This window comes from Triturus cristatus, chromosome 5_2 (genome assembly GCF_964204655.1).
Source record: "Triturus cristatus chromosome 5_2, aTriCri1.1, whole genome shotgun sequence".
Classification (NCBI taxonomy): Eukaryota; Metazoa; Chordata; class Amphibia; order Caudata; family Salamandridae; genus Triturus; species Triturus cristatus.
In genome coordinates, this window is record NC_140588.1 from 764,361,259 (window position 1) to 764,381,858 (window position 20,600).

Here is a 20,600-nt window from a genome sequence, read left to right on the forward strand (position 1 = left end):
TGTTGGATATACGTTCCTTGCATTTATCTCTTTTTCCCTAGGCCGTTTATCAGGAAGCAGTGTCAACTATTTAGTTGTAGCACACCGTTCGTACTTACAGGTTAGGACTTGCCCTGATTACTTTAGAGGGCGACTACATCCTCTGTGTACATATTTATTCTTCGTGCATCACCACTCACCACGTGCACCCGACCACATTCAACACAGCTGGTCCTGAAGAAGCGCCACAGATCCTACAGGACCCAAGAGGCACGAAACATGTTGACCTTTTGAGTTACCCAGGCACATTACGCTTTTGAGGTAACACCTAACCTACGGGTCTTTTATTTTGACACGGGTACCGCAATATTAAAATAAAACCTTTGGTAACCCCCTAGTCAATTTTAATCAACGCACTCACCCTGCACACTCTTCACTTAGTACTCCCCCAGCACAACAGCATGCATCAAACGGCAGTTCGCAGAAGATCTCCGACAACGTGACCCTTTGGGGGACCCGTAGGGCATTGCAGCACCAGCCCGACGAGGAGCAACTGTCCAATGATGAAGCATGACATCCTTCGAGGTGTGTGAGGGCAACAAGGAACAAGATTTGTTCTTCCCCTTCCACTATTGAGTCCCAGGCCTAGTACAACTAGTATTCCTTTCCCCTTCTGGTCTCGCTTTCCCCTTAGGAGGGAGCAAAAAAACTTTGCATACCTCCATAGGAACAGTGTCCTCACTCTTGTGTATTTGCACATGAGTGAGCCATAATGTATGGCTTCCTACAGGCTTCTTACAGCCCCCAATCCATTCAGGCATCCATGTGCACAGGTATCTTTGAACATTAAAGGAATTTCGGAGCTTCAAGCCCTGATTAAATTACAGCATCTGACAGACTACTACTAAGGGCCAGGGTCATAAATATCTTTCACCCACATCATGGGTTTCTGCACAGTGACCATCTGGTGAAACAACTACAATTTTTAAGTAGCACATCTGGACTCAACCAGAAGCTGTGAATCGCGCCACTTTAATCACTTGCGCATCTAGAATGGAAACCGCACGTACCACCACTTTATTTCCCACTGATACCCCATTATTCCCTGAACACCAATCCCACACTGGCTTCGACTACCCAGAACCATTCCTGGGGCGTGAGGAACACTGCCAACAGCCTGCGACTCATAACCCTTGCATTACCCCTCCCCTATTGAAAATGTAATGGTATACACTTATAACAGTCCGAGTGCTTTGTCCCCATCATTTAGCCTTGGAAATATCCCCGCTTTTTTTTCTCCCAGTGTACTTTAAAAATCCTTGCTTGCTAGTGATCAGCCAAGTCTTTGTCCCTCCTTTTTCCCTTCTGTTCCTCTCGCGCAGCGGGGACTAAGTACTGTCTTATTCCGCTATGGTTCTTTTTGTGTTCTTTGGGGAACTATTTTTTTCTTGGTTTCCTGGTCTGTTACCATTTGCTTGTGTTCAGCTTCAGCGCCATAGCTGCTTACATGTAGACACAGCATTCCTCCCTCCCACCTACTATTAATGCCACAGTTGTGTTAGTGCTGGCTCCCGCTCCGTTGATTATATTGGTTTACCCTTTTTGCACTTTTCATGTCCGTCATTTGGGCTTCTTTTTGGTGGCATACAAGTGTTTTTTTAATTCTTCTTTTATAGGGGATTGTGCTTGTTGAAGTCTTGTCTCCCACTCCTCCTTGTGCATGGTGCTCCTGTCCCATACCTCTTGCTCCTCCGTTTCCGTTTCTTTTCTCCCTCATGGGGTACTCGCTTCCAAGCAGGAGGCTGTATAGTTAAGCGCTAAACGCACTGGTCACCAGGAATTACAAGGGGAGATCCCCCCCCCCCAAGGTTTTTTCTATAGTGCAAACTTGACCCGAAGGTAGCAGAGCTCTTTACAGGAGCACCAGCTCCGTTACAGATGGACACATCCATTTTGTTATGCACGGGGAGGTTAAGTGATTTGCCCAGAATCACAGGATGTTGAGTGTCCCTGCCGAGACTCGAACCCAGTTCGAGGGCGACCAAGTTTACTGGTGTCTTTATTGATACACCCCCTGTTATCTTCCTCCCAAACATGCACGGCACTATGATATGCAAGCATGCAGCTGTAAAATGCCAGTTTTCGGCCTGCGTTTGTTTTTCACCCAGTCTTGTTTACTACACCACTTACATACACTCATAACATGAGTAAAAGACATTACCATTTAGAATGCCAATAGCTCCAACTCAAACAAATGAAACCAATTGCATTGCAAATGCTTGTTTAATTTAAGTATTGGAGGGCACAGCAGCAAATTGATGCTGACCATTCTGACTTACGAAAAGTGCTTTTGCACTACTGCAATTAAAACATTTTATTATGATCGATCTTTGATTTATAAATGAAAAAACATGACTGAATCCTTTTGATGGCGTACGCATGTGTGGTGCATGTGTGCACTTATGAAATGAGTAGCAGCTGCAGCATTGAACCCCTCCCCCATGGCTGATTCTGTAACCTCGTCAAAAGTCATTGGCAAAGCCAATAGGTCTCAAAGTTGAGACCTATTGGCTTTGCCATTGCTTTCTGTTAAAGAGCCACTGTACTTCAATTGAAATCAAATTCAAATGTGCAGGATTAGAAAACGGAATATAAACATTTCACTCAAATTAAATTGATAACACGTATAAATGCTAATCAAAAACCTATTTAAAAAAACTGCCAAACTAGACAAAGTATAAAACATTTGCATTTTATTTACTACATTAAACATTTCCATATTTGGAATTAAACAAAGGTATATTCCATTAATCCTAATCAAATCACATAAATTCATAAAATCCACAACTAATTAAAATATATGCGTTACTTTGTTTTGCTTGCATATTGGAGTTAGCATTGTCACGAGAAAATAACTATCTTTGTGTGGGTAATAAAAAACAGATTTAGTACAAAAAAGTACCTACAACATGTGACAGTTCAGAGAGCACTCCGGATAAAATTATTTACAATTTTATATTTTAGTTCTGACTTTTTATAAACGTTCGGCAACATCTTAGTGCATCTTTGATCGCTCTTTCTTTGGTAGCTCAAATTATGCATTTTATTTGCAGATGATCGTATGGGGTCTATTATGATTTCAACAGTAACAATATTCAGTATTCCAACTCAGCTAAGGGTATGATTTATGTAGTTATTTCACTATAGCAAGAGCTTAAACACGTCCTTGTCACAGTTTCAGTAGCACAAACTCCACCTTTTAGTCTTGCCCTTCAAATAATGTTCGGTAACAAATACCGGTAAGGCTGACAGAAAACAAGCCAATTTATTATTTGGGAAACATACCTAGGGAAATTATGCATAATGGGGCTTCCTGAGAAGATTAATAAAACCTGTACCACAAGCACTCCAGCCCTGCTGGTGACTATCCTCAAGGCCCTCTGCTCCATACTGGATATACAATCCTCCTTGATGGAGTCCATTTACCACGATTCCAGGCGAGGTTACTCGCAGAGCAATTCACTAAAACACAATGTATTTACCTTTCCAAGTGTTAATAAAATACTTAATGAACAATTCACTAAAACACAATATATTTACCCTTTACTCACACATTTACAGTATATTTGCCACAATCATCTCACAAAGACCCTACAGTTTGCCAATCTTTCACAGACATTGGCAAGTTTGCTGCCTTTTTTGTTACTGAATTGTATTGCGATATCTTTGTTGCCGCTGGTGACTGGGGCCAAAAATGTGTCGCAATATTGTGAGAATGTTTACTGTGGCATTATAGCTGCTCCAGATGTCAAACAAATCCAAGACTCCATCAAGCTCTATGTACTGGGTTGTCGTAGCCTGAGATGATCGGTATTTCCAGACCTTTGTGGGAATTTTTGGGATCCAGGTTCAAAAGATGTTGATATCGCTGTCCATAATGTTGTTCAAGAGCTGGCCCCCACGTAGCAGCAGGCTGGCAAATGGATCTGAAGCGCTGGTGGATTAAAGACAAACATGTTTTGGTGAAAGAATGAACAAAGCAAGGGCCTTCTGCATCTTCAAGTACTTCCCTTTGTAACTTGTGTTTATCGTGGTGTTATTAGAGATGGGTTATGGTCAAATCTGGTCAGTAGTAACTCTTGCTTGTTTCTGTGGGTAGATGCTATCAATAGGTAACGTGTGTCTTCCTGATCACTGAACAAACAAGCATTTGCATTGCAAACGGTCTCACCTTTGGGACCTTATATGTATTAAGCTATGCAGCACATTAGCTTGGGTGCGGAAACATCTACTGTTCTTTAACATGGAGGAAAAGTAAGCACCAAACTGCGTGACACGCCAGGTATGGGAACACACGGAGAGAAATATTGCCTTTCGGTGAGAAATGGTAGAGTCCAAATCTCTGTTTTGAATATAAAAATCAGGGCCTTTGGCGGTCATAATCACTGAAAATACAAGATTTGAAACAAATATTGTCAACGGCTGCTTGTGGAAGACAATTTCTATGGACTGAAATCTAGAGAATGCTAAAGTGATTCTGGTATTTTACTGACCTCTGCTGGTCGTTTTCGATCAAGAATGTTAAAGAGGCAGTTGCCAGAATTTTTTTTTATAAAAAGGAAGTCCCTCAGCAGAAAGCAATTCTGGTATTTTACTGACCTCTGCTGGTCATTTCTATCAAGACAGTTAAATAGAGGCAGTTGAACAGAAAAAAAGCCCCTAAGCGGAAGCACACAAGTCCTAGGTCTGATCTCCAGAGCCCACAAAGTACATACACATAAGTATATACTAAAGTATATACACAAGAGGACTCGAAAGCTCGACCTAAAAAGGGGTCCCCACGTGTCAACTATTGTGAATCTAAAAAAACATCTAAGCAAGGCTTTCTGAAATAGCACCTTGATGCAAGGTTGACCAATTACACCTGCCATAACGGGAACTATTCACACATTTTTCTCTGTTCACATGCCGCTGCTCCCTGAGCTGCAGTTTATCTTACTAAGCACTTACAGACAAGCTTGTAGGCTGTTTCCATTCATTTAAATCAAGGACTCAACCTTTCACATTTAATCTATTATATTGGTCTACGCGAGAATGTGATGTTTTGTTTGTTTATGAATGGCACCATTGTCTGGCTTATGCCAAGTAGTGAAATAAAAAGCACACTATTAGTATTGCTTAAGTTTGTGTATTTTTAGAATCCTTGTTTTGAGTCTTAACACAAGGTCTGGTCATAGACTCTCGACTGAGTTCGACCGTCTCCAACGGCCAAAAATCCTGTAGTCAGTGATCGTCATTGGCCCTCATTTGATGCACATGCTGGATTCACTCTTACAGCTTTCTCACTCTCTCCCGCTCTCTCTGTTCCTCCCTCTCCGCCCCCACTCGCTCCCTCCCTCCCCCTTCTCTCCCTGATCTGTCTCGCTTCAAATCTCACGGTTTGTCGTTCTGTTTGTCTCTCTGCCTATCTCACTCCCCTATCACTATCATCCCTCCCTTTTTATCTTTTTTTCTCCCTTGCTCGTTTTCAATCTCCCACTCCTCTCTTTCCCCCTCCCTCATTCTACCTCTCCTGCTCTTCAGTGGCGGTGCGTCCATTGGGACGCAGGGGCGGAGCCCCACTTAACGCACGCGACGCGGTGTGCTTGCACTTTGCAGCAAATCCAGCAATTAAGCTCAGCTCTTACTGTGTAGCGGCCGGGAGTCGGGACATCAAGGGGGTGGGGCCGGGGGGCGAGCACTGACACTGACTGACAGCGGCTCGCAATGTATTTGCGCATGCTCGAGTTTGGCTCACGACAAGCACGAGCATGCGCCGCACTGTCTGCCATGTACTATGTACTGAGAGGAGGGGGCCGAGAGGCCGAGGGTTGCCTCATGCAGCAGCCCCTTCTCTCGGTATCCGGGCGAGCCCTATCCGTGCTCTTTAGCCAATCCAGGGCAGGCGCTGCTAATGCAGTGTCTCTGGATTGGCTGAGAGCCTGAGACAGTCTCAGACCTCACCCCGATCGGCAGCCTACGACGAAACTGCATTGGTGCTGCGCAACTATGGCCAATCACTGTGGCTTATGTCTGAACACAGTGACAGTGATTGGCCATGAGGTGCGCAGCGCACTCTGCATTCCGTCGCGTCATCACGCACGCGGTGCCAGTGCCACACACTGTCTGCATACATACCTCGTGGCGGCGGTGTACAGTGTGTCAGCTCTCCCGGAGTCGGACCCGTCGTGTGACTCGTGTCGTCGAGGACTCGTGACTGACGTGACTGCCAGTGCCATCGTGACCGTGGTGTTTGTCGAGAAAGGTAAATGATTAGATTCGATTCGGTTGAGATTCTAGGTGGTGCGGACGGGACATGCATCTACATTGCTGCTAATACACTGAATAATATATGCATCCCGTGAACTTACTACTGTGGGAGATAAAAAAATCGGGAGAATGGGGCCTTGAATCGGGTTACTGTGACTCATGTGTGGGCTTTGTAAGTGTGCTGCTGCAGGATCGGACATTTGAAACGCAAATGCACGTTTTCGTACATGCCAACATTTCAGAAGAGCAAAGTGGGACTCTGTGATGCAAGTGAGTTATAGAAAATCTGACAAATAAATGGAACAAGGAATGACTGCATGAAGCCTGTTCTTGGATCCACAAAAGCATCCCTTCTTGCCGCACGTGTATCTCAGATGAAGACAGATGGCAAAGGAACACAGTATAAAAGCGGGCGCGCGCCGAGCTTTCCGGTGTATTCTTTGATGCATGAATCACTGTTCGAAACATACTACAAAGATCCACAAACATCAAATATACACTAAACCTCTTGATACAGTTGCTATATACACTATTAAGATGTTCAAGACATTACAACAATGGTAAAAGTCTATTTTTTAAATTAAGTGTGTGCTTTCATTGTCAAATCCACTATACTATGTTGTTGGTGAACCATAGAAACGCCATGTTCTCATCGGGATATTTTTAGCAAGTCATCATTTCTACACTGTATATTCATCGAGCCTGCATTTCAAAATCATGAAATGATAGCATCAATGAAAAGGGCTTAGATAAAGATCTAACAATTTCTGTTAGTAGCCTTTAGAAATGTGCTGGCAGAAATCTTAAGTTCTATTTTATGCCCAATAATTACTATTTGTAGCTTAAGCTAATGAGAATGAACAGTATAATTCGTACTGAATAAGCAGCTACCTATGTTACATGACATCTCTTTAATATTATAACTGCACTTTCACAATTGCTTTATTAACCTTCCTGCTTTCTCAAATTTGCTTGAAAATGCACCATTTCTCTGCTTTCAAAATTTTCTCGGGTTGGATAACCCCCCGAACCCTCCTTATAGGGGTTCGGGCTGGCTCGCTACGCTCGCTCGCAACGGTGAAGTATACAAATCATTTTACGCCCCACCACTTTCAAATGTCACCAGCCTCCCCTGCCAATTGGCGGTCTATTGTGAGTGTGTCGGTTGTGAGCCTTCAACAGGAGTTAGGGCTGTGTTGCATGCAGTGACTGCTGGAACCATTATACACCCCACAATTGTTGTGCTAAGTCAAAGAACATTTTAAAGGCATTTATTTCACCAGAAGAAACATAATACCGACTACCACAAAAACTATGCAGAATGGTTTCATAGCAATTGCATTTTCGATTTTACATGAAGTATTCCATGAAAACGTACCTGCCACACGGATCCTTCTGCTCTGATCATTTTTATCACTCCGATGATTGGGATCCATATGAGACAGAATGCGATCATACACCAGCCAATCGCCGTTCCCCATGCTGGATATACTATCGATCCATGCATAGGGGCTTTAAATGTCACCAGTGACCAGATTAAAATTGCCTGTAAAAATGCAAGACATTGGTCAGTTCCTCATCATGTATTGAGCTGAGCCTCATTCAGAAATGTTCATGACTTTCAGCGCACATATTTGATTGAAACTAAGGAAGGGAAAAGGCCGGTCTCTTAATTTGTCCTCGTCCTAATTAAGATGCAGGAATTGTAAACAAAGAAAGCATCAACGTAGGTTTGTAACACGTGGTCATAAACCCTAACATTGCACCACCGTGATTAGGCTGTTTGCCGTGAAGGCTCTAGGGCCTCACAGTTTAAGCTTAAAATCATTGGCCTGTACGTGTGCAGCCACAAGAAAGCATCCAATAGGATCAATGTACGAACCAAGGTACATTTCTGAAAAATGCTGAGTCACTCGTTTAGACGAAAGGCCTTTGGAAGGCATTATCATGGCAGGGCTTCCTTAGAACAGGCCAGGTGGCACCAGACCATCTCCATGGCTGGCTGATCACTGGAGTGCAGATGACAAAGTTTATAGAAATATAAACGGTTGAGTGGGAGCAAGAGGATGCTGCTCTTCCCCAACCAACTAAGGCAAGAAAATGAAGGCCAGTCGATGCAGTCAGCCATGCAGGCAGTGGCAGATCACTTGAACAACATGATTGATTAGCATGTCAACCAATAGGGTTGGGCAAAGCAAAATTCTGCCTTACGCAGTGTTTTATAGGGAACGGTTGCCTGTTCCTCTGGCGCAGTCAGCTAGGCAGATGGGCTCCGTTTCAACTACACCAGCAAATGGACAATGGAAGTTAATTGTCGAAAAGTATCTGAGTGGCCACACTGCTTTTTTTGCGATATAACAAGTCATCCTCAAACTTATTTGAATTCCCAAGCATAGCTTTTGACTGAAGATATAGGCTTGGAATTACTAATTTGTGATTCTCAGATTTAAGATTAGCGAAAATGTCAACCTTAAAACAGTTACGTAAAGTATGCTAGTATTACCGATTGTCCATAGTAATTAGTTTAGTTTTATGGGAGCATTGCCGTTCACAGTGGGGGAGGCTGGGCTAAAAATTGGGAAAATGGGAACACCCGTAGAGCTAGACGTGCATAGCCAATCCCAGCGAATACTCACACAATGTATGCACTTCCCTTCGTGCTGAATCAATAGTTCAGTGTGCACATTGGTTATGAAAAGGCCCAAAACCTCAAAATATTTCGACTGTAAATGGGGAAGACTTTTCCCCGATTAAACATGTTTACGTGCAGAATAAATGAAACTTTCAATGTGCAAGTCCACCTTTCCACCATATTTATTCTTGCAAATTGTCAGCATGGTGCAGAAAACACAATGGTAGGTGTAAGGGAGCACGAGTATGCGTTGAAAAAAAACGCCTTGAATGCTTTTGGTGTTTATGCAATCCAAAAATGTGAAACTATCTAAATGTGACTTTTTAATTGGTGGTCAGCCGTTTAAAAGTAAAACTAATTTTAAAATGTTTATGTAAAGGCAGTGGGGGGCGAGGGGTTACAAATTGGCAAATGTAAGGTGTATGTGGGTTTAATTTGAATGAAAATCTAAAAGCATAGTCTGAAATTAGAAGGAGCGGTTGGAAACTGCCCTTAATATCTTGTTAGCCAACAACCTTCATGAATACTAGTTTTTTCTAGCTGTAATTACTAATAGGGTCAACACCTAATGATTGAACACGGCTACTGATTTGTAATATTTGAGACTGAATTACTTCTACAATTTCATTTTCTACCTATTTTCCTCAGAAATCTATGGGCTCGTTCTAATACTCTGCCACTCTTAATTTTAGTCAAAGCTGCATATAGTTTATTTCATTATTTCCTTTATTTAATATACCTTGCTATTGAATACAAGTGTCAGTGAGTTTTACGATCAAGCGGAGTGATTTATATAAACAGTATACTTGTTGCTATCAGGTAGATACCCATTAGGAACTATTCCTGTTCTTGTGCATACTAGATGGCATGTGCAATGTCAGCAGTTCTTCCTGGAAATTTTCATGACAGGTTAGAGAAGGGGTGGTGTGATTTACCATGACTGGCTGGTGTGGGTTGTATAAAAGAGGAAATGGTTACGTTTCTACCTGACAGAAAGATTCAGCTAAATTAATTTGCGTTGTGGTGTGTTCTGGAGATCGGAACAAACTAGTAGCAACCTAATTAGCGAGCAAAAGTTAATTTTAGGGAGAGGTGCTGGGGGAGTCATAATTGGAGCCAAGATTCTATTTACATGTGGACTGCACAGACACCTACAAACTTCTTACACCACCCGCCATACCGTAGGCCATCACATAATGGTCTATGAATCTCCCAAGAGGTTCCATTATCAGACCGTGGTTATCCAGGTAGGTCCTTGGAAGATATTGATAGGAAACGGCCTCATTCTGTGGGGACTTGCTCGGCGCCCATCTATCTCTCCTAGCTAAGGATGATCATGAAGTATTATTCTTCTAAACATTCCTGGAAACTAGGCTGTATCCCCCCCTGCCCCCGCCCGCAAGCTCCCTGAGGCGATTACCAATAGTATAAAATGATCCAAAAATTCCTACTAAGTAAATAAAATGGTCATTGAAGTTTTTGAAGAGGAGTAAGATGTGCTCTCATTGCGGACTGATATTATTCATATTTCTTGATTTTGCACTAGCTATAGTAACTATATCATATTTCTTAATTCAGTTTCATGTTACATAAAACCATAAAAGCACAATGTAAAAACCATTATAAAAAAAAAAAAGGGTGATAATACAAGTGTAATCTCTGGAACAAACCTGTACAAATTCATTCATGATTCGTCATGTGTACAAGTTGCATCTAAAGTTCCAAACACCAATTATATTAAGATAAAACTAATTAAAGCAGTGCATGAAAGTCAGTGGCTAGAGCCACAACCTATAAGCTATACAAGTACATGAAGCCACAAATATTAATAAGGAGCAAGCCAGCTAATCACAACTCGCCCTAAGTTTGATAGCGTATTTTAAAAAACAAAACGTAAAATACAGTATTACCCAACAGCATCTGGAGAAATACAAATGCAGGCCGAACTTTTTAAAGTTGGCCTGTTTCAGGAAAGGAATTAAATACGTTTTTCTCCGGGTGTCATAAAATGGACATTACATGTTAAAATGTAGCATTTCCCGCAGAGATGTTCCATCGCAGCCGCAGTGCGAGAAAGATTGCCCTCTGTTTGTGCCCTTTGGATAAGCGAGAAGTAAGTAAAACAGATCAAACCGAAACCTGGTCAGCAGGAATCTATCATAGGAGTTCACTAACCCAAGTAAATACGACTCAGCCATCTCTGTAGACTTTAATATAACAAAGTGGCGAACGCTTGGCTTCATGGCTCCCTCTCCTCCCTTAATAGAGTCTGGCGTGTTCTAAACACAGTCTTCAGAAGGGGTATGTCAACCTTTCGGATTCCCTCAGGGTTAGAAAAGAGGTTTCCTCTGCCCAGATTCGTTAAGCTTCTTTTGATGTAATTCAGCCATGGTATCCTTAGTACTTGATCCAGGGCCACGCAATCTTTAAGGATTCTTATTTAACGAATTCCCCACCTTGACCAATGTTTTTAACCAAAGTGACAGTGGGCGAAAGGCTATCTGGTCTGTAATATAGGGCATTCCTAGCTCTTCATGGGCAATATAGAGGGGATACCCTGGGGAACTGACAGCAGGCGTCTCATGAATTTTTTTTCGGATATTTGGATGTCCTTTACTTCAGCACATCCCCAGAGTTCACTGCCATAGAGTACTTTTGACAAACACTTTGCCCTATAGAGCTCCAGCAGAGCCACCACCGGTCTTTTACCCAGTCTCACAGCAAATTAAAAATTGCAGCGGATTTCCGGTTAAGGTCGTTTCTCTTAAGGGAAAGTTGTGGACCCCAATTCAATTCATCATCCAGGATTACCCCCAGATAGGAAAAAGCAGATATTTCAGGGATCGGGGTAGGCCCTACCTTAAAGGTGTAAGGTCTACTAGGCCATGTCCCCAGTTGCAGGATACATGATTTGGAATTGTTGACTTTTAAGTTCAAGTCTCCCATAAACTGGGCGAACGTGGATAAGATGGTTTGTAGACCCCTCTGTCCTAAAAATCGGGACGGCGTAGTCTGCGTATTGCAGACCCGGGAGACCTCACTGTCCGATCCGGGGATAATCAGTCTCAGTCTCCAGGAGGATTTTCTCCAGATTATTAATGTAGAGGTTAAAGAGAAACGGTGTCAATATACAGCCTTGACGGACACCACCCCCAACGAGGAATGGACGAGATACGCTCAAGCTCTAGAAGTATCGCACTACAGCCTTGGTGTCCCGGTGGAGATTGGGGAGAAAAGAGACCAACTCCCGGTCTAACCCTAAGGCTAATATGATCTGCCATAATTTGCCCCAGTTTACGCAATCAAATGCGGCGGACCGATCCATACAGGCCAGGAAAATTGTACCCCTACAAGCAACAGTATATTTACTGGTTATAAGAAATAGGTTCAAAGATTTTTCAATCGTAGAATGGCCAGGGCGCAACCCATATTGAACGTCCAACAGGATATTGTTGTCAGTAGCCCAGGTCGAGAACCTGTCCAGTAATATCCTCCCAACCACTTTCATCACAGAATATAACAGGGAGATGGGTCTATAACACGCAGGGCTATCCCTATCCCCTTTTTGAAAACTGGCACAATGATGGAAGTTGCCCATGATGACCGGGTGTTTAGCCTAGCAGCTGCATTAATTACAGAAGCAAGTAATGGTGCCCAAAGTGCTACCTCTGACACAAAGATCAGGTGGGATTCTATCGGGGCCTGGGGCCTTATTGCGTGTCAGACCAGTGATACCAAGCCTTACTTCTTCCAGTACTACTAGTTTATTCGGAGTACCATCAAGATTAAGTAAGGGCAACGGGGCAGTCTCCCTTAAACATGTCCTCAAAATGACTGACCCATTCATTTGCGGTGATCTGTGCTTCTAAGACATTAGCTGCCTCTTCTCCCAAGATGGGGCTGTTTATGATACTCCAGAACTTGGCACTGCACTTATAGGTTGTTGCTTCCATGAGGTTGCCCCAAGCTTCTTCCTTCAGGGCCGCTCTGCGATTAAGCACTTGTTTGTACTGCTTTCTACAGATTTTAACTAACGTGGCGTTCCTCGGGAAGTCATGGAGAGCTAATTTCAGCCTCCTGGCAGCAAGCGAGCATTCTGGGTTAAACCATCTGGACTCCCCCTCTCACGCGGAACACCCGGAGATGGAGCAGTCAATAATTTGGCAACAGAGCCAGTAATTAGTTTGAAAGCACAGATGATTGACTCATCTGTCTCTACCTTCGCATTCTGACAGATCTGAAATTCCTTCTGGCACATCTCCAATAGGGACCTGCACAGAAAGTCTGGAGAGATATGCCCCCATCTAAGACGTCTCCCTCAGTCTATAGCCCGTAGAACCCCTCCTCCTGCGATCCGTCTTTTTATCAAAAGAGGGCCAAATGCCTTTAATACACAGGGGATTATGATCTCTATAACTACTGGCTATTATTGAAAGCTCAGAGCAGGTAATACAGGGGGTAGAGATTAAACTAAAAATCAATAATAGAGAATTCCTGGCCCGTCCCCTTAAAAGTTGGAATAAGCTAACACCTAGACAGGATCCATTTGCTTATTGTTAATTGCAAGTCCTGCTCACAAACCAAAGCATTTAACTTCTCCCCCGTCTACCATGAACAAAATGCACACCATCTGCAAGAGGGCAAGAGGACTCCTCGCTAGCCCCCAAGCCCTCCTGCCTTAAAGCTGCACATATGTGTGTTGAAGTCCCCTACCAGAACTAGGTTACCAGGCTTACGAGGCAAGGTCATACCATTAGTTACAAATGAGCATAAGCGAATGACATTACACACCTAGGAGAAAAGAGAAGTGGCATTATAAAAATTCAGAAGCGCGAGACTGTGGGGCCCAGAGGAAAAGGATAATGCCTGGAGACACGGATTATCTGTGTTTAATACCACAAAATAAACTCGTAAACTAAGAGGCAGAGACCGCGAGTCCCCCTTTTGAACGACCCGCCCTCGAGGGAGTTGCAGGGATGTTAAAAAGCTTAAAGCTCTCCAAAAAGTAAGTATTGTCAATAGTCCATGTCTCTTGCAGACAGTCATGTTTTTTGATGAAGGCCAGGCACCCCGGATCCGCAAACTTAGTTGCCAAACCGGCTATGTTCCAAGAGATGTTAAAAGAGTTGTTGTTGGCTGCAGTGCTTCTCCTGGGTTAGTTGATCCTTTATGTTCGTTTGTAAGGGCACAGTAGATTTCCTTGGACCCTGTCTTCCAAGTCTATTGCAGTAATCAAGTAGACCCAGGGGCTCAAATGAGTTGAATGGAGGGACAGGAGGTGGTTGAGACCATCGGGACGGGGTCAAGTTCACTAGCTTCCTTGGATACAGTGCGATAGGTGTAGGTGGGTACAAATAACCCAGGGGCAGTGCTCTTATGGAAGAAGGAGGCCCTGTTCTTTTACTGTGGTTAGCGGCATGGAGAATCCTTTCTGCCAGATGTGGTCTGTTAAAATTAATAATTATACAGTCACCATCACAACTCTTTTTCGAACCTCCTATCCAGGCCACCCTCCTAACCATGAGGATGTCCCTTTCCAATCTAAAGTCCAAGGGTGTATTAGAATTAAGCCAGTAAAGGACCTTATCCTTTAATTGGTGGAAATCCTCTGAGGTGTCCGGCTTTAAAACTGGCACATTACCTAAAACCACTACGTACGGCGTTGCTTCAAGGGGTTAGATGGATGGAGATTGAGCCTTGGGGCATTCTATCCTGATTAACAGCGGCAAAAAATTAGGGCGTCCCCTTCTTCAGCCCTTACATGAGGAGCTGACACTCTGCAACAATTGGCCTCTAGTCTAGGTGACAACTCCTTGGGTGGCCTCTCCAGCAAATCACATGTAGAAGGTAGAGATTGTCCGATGCTTGTGAATGGGCCATGAAGGGAGATGGTACTCACAAGATGTTAGTATTGGCCAATGTGCGCTATATGCGATGTATTAGAAGCAGAAATAATGGGTGCAGTGCCGGCAGGTGTCACCAGAGCGTAGAGTAGGGTTGGGTGTTATAAGTGATAGGGACAGGTTAGAGAGGTCTCGCTTTATAACAGTCTTTGCTTGATTGGATCCAACATAATATCCAAGCGATCAAAAGGGGAACTTAAACCAACCTCCATCATGGCCGCCAGGTCGTCTTTCGTCACGGGTACTGCACACTGGTTGTTTATAGATGGAACGTCCACCTCAGAACGTTTCGCCCCAGTGGTGGTATATTTACGCTTCGCCCCAGATCCCACCACACCACATGGCTACCCCCACCCCCCAGTCAACACTACAGGCTTTGGTTTGGACTGGACTGGTAGCCTACTCCCTAACATAAGCCCAGGGGGTGTCTCCTCATGATCAGGCTGCGTCTCGGGAGTGGTGTAATGTGGAGAAGTGGCAGTCAACTTGTTTCCATCCTCAGCACCCCGATACCAGCTGATGGAAGCGCTTGATGGGAGAGGATATACCGGGGACCGGGAGAATCAACGAGACAAGTATTTATTTTTCAAGCACCCCGCTGCTCTTTTTAGAAAGCAGTCCATAGTACTAGTAGATGGCACAGCGTGGGCCGCCGCCGTCTTACGCACGCCCATTTTTCCCTCCCTGGGCCATTTGGGGTTGTAGATGCAAGATTAGCCGGGTTATTAAACCTCCTTTAGTTAATCCCCTTCTTCCTTATTGCCCACGTGCGTGTTGGCGAAGAGCAGATAATGGCATAGAACTTGTGGGAAAGTTGCTTACAAAGCGGTGTAACGTGATGCAGTGGGGCTTTCCTTGCACCACAGGAGCCTGGAGTGTCTGCTGAGGAGCGAAGATGATATATGCAATGGCTGCAATGTTGATGGCAAACCTGGATAGTACTACATCACCGGAAATCACCACCAAGGCGGGGGGAAAAGGGTGGCCCGGCCTCAGACAGGCACTGATGGGCCCGCCCTTGGCCCGAGCAAGTCTGCAAAGCCCTCAGCTGGCTTTAAGCGCCACCAGGTGCGAGCTACCATCGGTTGTGGCGGCGTACCGCTAGGGGTGCTGGGAGTGGCAGTCCTTGGCACAATGGTAGGAAACCGGCAAAGAAACAGCAATATGTAACTGTAATTAAATGCCTGCACTCTACCTGATTATAGTTGCAATTATCCACGGCCCTATTCACATTTTTTTGTTGAGCAGATGTGACTTACACATACAAATGTAAGAATGAATACAGAGCAAAGCAATGCTCACTCAAACAAATCTTTGTGAACCAGGTCCCTAAATAAGGCAATATGTGGGTCAGGGTAGTTTGGCTGATCTTCTCAATGGGTAGGTAAACTTTTAGAATAATATAACGATAATTGAACATAAAGGAATAAGACAAATAAAGATACATAATTTGATACCAAGGAATATGGGATAGACAAAAAGTAGAAGGTTTTTGACTTATTGATCCCCTAGCCAGCTTAGAGGACTAGAATCTGAATTCGGTTCCCAACATAATTTGAAAGAGCATACTTAAGAACATACCTAAGTAATGATTGACACCAAGAAGGATCTGCATATTGTTACATATGCCATTGAATCCACGAGGTAATCACACTTTTACAGCATAGTTTCGGAGCCATGCTCTCCATTATCACTTTGTGATTCTGACCATTGTCAATATTTTGGAACATTACTGCTAGACCATGAATGTATGTATGTGGATTTGTATAGCACCGATCTAACCAATGTAACAGGTGCTGGACTGGAGCATAAAAGTTACGGTTCGTGAGTGAAGGAAGGGTGGGTAGTGGGGTTAGAGATATTGGAGGAGGACAGGGAGCTGTGGGAACCTTGATGATTAGACGGTAGTAGAGGTTTAGTTGAAGGTTTTTTGGGGGCAGCCCATGGCGGCTGTTGAGGCTAGAATAATGACACAAAAGTTTATGTTGGAGAGTTAGCTGAGGAGCAGGGTCTTAAATTCTATTTTGAAGTGTGTGGGGGGAGAATAGGGGTGAATCCTGGCAGATATATACTGAGGTGGCTTTACACACACACACTTGGGGCACAGCAGGAAAGGGCTTTGAGTCTTTCACTTCTTTGCATTTCTTGCTGTCTGAACTGTGGTACTGTTGCTGCTGGTTTGTCGAGTTGTCTTAAGGTTCTGGTTTTCAAAGCCAGTTAAAGTGGATGTCGCACCTTTGAACACCTTATAGGTGATGCAAATGTTTTTGAAGAGGCCATTTTATAGCAAAGCTTAGATAATTCTGTAAGGTACAGTTTTGGTGCAGTGTTGGTCCACAGTATCCTACTGCCTACTACATGGTGTGTGGCTCTTAAATGTGGACAAGCTCTTCAATGACTATTCACCAAAAGGAGAGCCTTGAAAATGGACAGACGTATTTCATAGCTGGTACCAACCCGTGCTTTAGAGTACTGCAAAGAATATCAGATTTTAGGGATAGATTTGCAAGTGACTTAATAGACTGCAGACTTGATTAGGGTACAGGATGTGGAGCAGGACTGCAGTTATTGGGGCAATGTTGCTTGTAGGCATACTGTAAGAATTAATTTTCCTAAGTTTCTTGTATGATCTTGTAATTTATTCATCAACAGCACCACAGCAGAGGGAGGAGGAGCCTAGCCTGCAGCCGAGATGGCCGCCTAGCTCTTCGGCTCCGCCGACCCTTTCGCCCTTCGTCGATATCCTGGCAAGAATCCTGCGCCTCCGAGCCCTACGCTTACCTGCGCCACGTCCCTGACCACGATACTTTGACTCCGGTCGAAAACGGAGCTCCCCCGGCGGAGTTGGGCCCCGGTTTCCATTCCGGCCTTCCAGGCGGTCGCGGCCGGGCCATTGTTTAGTGGGGACGGCCGGCGGCGACAACGATAGCAGCGGCCGCTGTGGAGAGGGAGGAGCCGGTGCACTGGACCTGGAGCGCGGCGCTGGGATTCTCACAGCAGCCTTTTTCGTGCTCGGCTGCCCAGCGCGCCCCGCTCGCAACATTGTATCCAGCTCCCATATACTGTATCCCGGCCCAGCTGGGAGAGGGCCGGGATCGCTTCTTTGTTGCAGCCTACAGCAGCGGACGCCATCTTCCGCATCGGAAGCCCTGGTCTCGCCGGTGGGTTTCCCTGCACCACAGATTCTCCTGTCCCTGAAGCCTTTCCACGACCGGCTGCCTCCACGTTTCCTGCACCACCGGGGCCCCGCAGAGAGCTTATCACCTTCCAGATACCGATGGTTGGTGAGGGGGGCTTGCTCCCCGGGGCGCTCGATGGTTGCTTGCCTAAGATGGCGGACGCAACAGCACCCTCCATCCTTGATCCACCGCTGGGGCTTCGCGACATCCTGGCAGCACTGGAGGACCTGTGGTTGGCCTTCCGCGACTCTGCCACTGGTTTGGAGGACCGGTTTGATCGGACTTTTTCAGCTGGCCATGATGATTCTCCAGTGCGGCATGTTACGCCACATCTTCAGTCGACTGTCGGTGGATCACCCGAGTTGAGGTATGTGGCGGTGACGGGGGGACGTGTCCCAGTGCCCGCTGCGGTACTCCTCGGCTCTGCCCTGGAGGAGTCTGACAATCCTGCTCCCTTGGTATGGCCGGAGCTTGTGCCTCAGCCGCCGTTTTGCCCATCTCCTTTGTCCTTTGGTGCCACGTCTGAGCGTCCTCCTGGACTTGCTTCCTGTACATCGGCCGGCCGCTACTCTGGGATTTATGCATCGTCCTGCTCCCTGTTGTGCTAGCCACCGCATAGCAGTGGCGCATTCTGTGGTCCTTTACTATCGAGCTTCGCTCCAGTTTGACTTGTCTCTTACCCCTCGATTGCTGCAACGGACTCCATGGTGGCCCATCCCGTCCAGGTTGGCTGTACTGCAATTGGACTCTGTTGGACTGCAGATTCGAAGGGGCCAAGGCTGAGGAAGGGGGTTTTTCTTGTTGCACATTGATACGTATATGGCTGGGACTGGGACTTGTGACTGTTGGAGGTACATGTAGCAGGGTGTTAGGTCGGGGCCTGGGGTTGGGTGACCGCGGGTAACGATTTTGCTTGTATTGAATAGATCCTTGGCCCTCCTCCGATCAACCGTGACATTCTTTTTCTTTTTCTTCTCTTTCTCTTCTCCTACATTTCGGGTACTCTTTTGGGGCGACAGACACACTGCTAGGGGGGGTAGGCCGTAGCCTCTGCATGCGTGTAGGGTGGGGGGTATATTTCCTTGTTGGTTTTTTTTTTTCTATGGGCCTCCTTTTTCTTTCTTTCTTTTCTCTCTTTCTCTTCTCCCTTTCTACTCTTTACCTTTCTCGTTTGTTCTCTCCTTTCTTATTTCTTGGGTCGAGGGGAGGATTGGGAACTTGTGGGTAGTGCTTGGGGATCGTCATGTGATATGCTTCTTTTCTATCCTGATTTTATTGAGTGCGATTGATTACCTTACGGATAATGCTTGCTGACTCTTCTGATGATCGTTGCCCACTATAGTCCTAACTGCATTGCTCTGATTCGGATCCTTCCAGACCTGTTGCTATGGACTTATTTCAAAACTTTATAAAACTTAAACCTCATCATCCTGCGCTCGGCGGCACAATTGTGTATAACGTAATCTGGTCTATTTGTGCTTGTACTGATATGCTGCTGAATCGTATAATTGCTTGCTGATGTGCCCCTTTTTTTTTTGTCGAGGCCGGCCTGAGGGTTGTAGGCCCGTATTTGTCTGCACATACTGTTAAATAAAGGTTTTCCAAAAAAAAAAAAAAAAAACAGCACCACAGCAGAGAACAGCTTCCTTCATATATTTTTGCTTCCTTCTCAACTGTACATCTTAGAATTCTTATCTACTAGCATTCTACATGTAACTAAGTAACGAGGGTCATGACATACTATGTGGAGATCTCTACACATACGTAATAAGTGAATGGTTGAACTTGTGAAAGCGGATTGTCAGCTCTAGTGAAAGTGGGTCTGGGATATTGCTGCAGCAGGCCCAGAACTTTAGATAGCTAAGTGGATTTTGTAAATTTTTGTAGAGGCATGTTGGGATGGATTAGGGTATAATGCTCCATCATCTTCATGAAAGATTTGAGTAGGGGACAGCAGTTGGAGTGTTTCCAGCCTGATCCTGAGAGTATCCATAAGTTTCATTTTTTGCTGGGGAGGTATGTTTTTAATTATCTAGCATTAGAAACACTGACACAGGTGAAGTATCAAGGCTTTTTAGGTGGCACCCGAATCATATAGAACATATAAAAATAGCAGATGTGAATACTTAATGGTGCTACTTTACCAGCAAGAGACATGGAGATATGAAGAACCAGCAGAGTCTCCACCACGCCCAGAAGATCCAGTGCTTTTTACCAATCATCATTTCGATGTCTTCAATAAACCGGTTTCCTCCTGTTTAAAGTTGTAAATGTTCAGATATGATGAGGTATAGAATGAGCAGGTGACACATTATTAAGTGTTCCCCCTGTACATAAGCTCTGGTGTCACACCTGTTGATTTCATTGTCAAATTACTGAATTTCTAAGTTGTATTATGGAAAATCGGTGATCTGGTTTCATGCATTTAAGTCACGATAAATATCATCAATCTACAATGCTATTTCAATGACTTGAAAACTGTACAGCACTAGTGTCAAATATGTATCAATTAATATTCGCAAAAATAAGTGTTAAAATTATATAAAGTTAAAATATTCCAAATGAAGGGAGCACATTTACTCAATTAAATCGCAACAC

At 44.6% G+C, this 20,600-nt stretch overlaps 1 protein-coding gene across 3 annotated transcripts in view; it reads right to left on the reverse strand.

Moving 5' to 3' along the window:
• Positions 1-2,715: 2,715 nt before the first annotated feature.
• Positions 2,716-20,600, reverse strand: part of LOC146829240 (sodium- and chloride-dependent neutral and basic amino acid transporter B(0+)-like) — a 190,977-nt gene continuing 173,092 nt past the window's right edge. For all 3 annotated transcript variants that reach the window (XM_085607867.1, XM_085607869.1, XM_085607868.1), the window contains 3 exons: positions 20,147-20,256; positions 7,667-7,834; positions 2,716-3,973 (listed from right to left, as the gene is read on the reverse strand). In XM_085607867.1, coding sequence (XP_085463993.1) covers positions 3,809-3,973; positions 7,667-7,834; positions 20,147-20,256 — 443 coding nt within the window. In that variant the 3' untranslated portion in view covers positions 2,716-3,808. The remainder of the gene's footprint in view (positions 3,974-7,666; positions 7,835-20,146; positions 20,257-20,600) is intronic.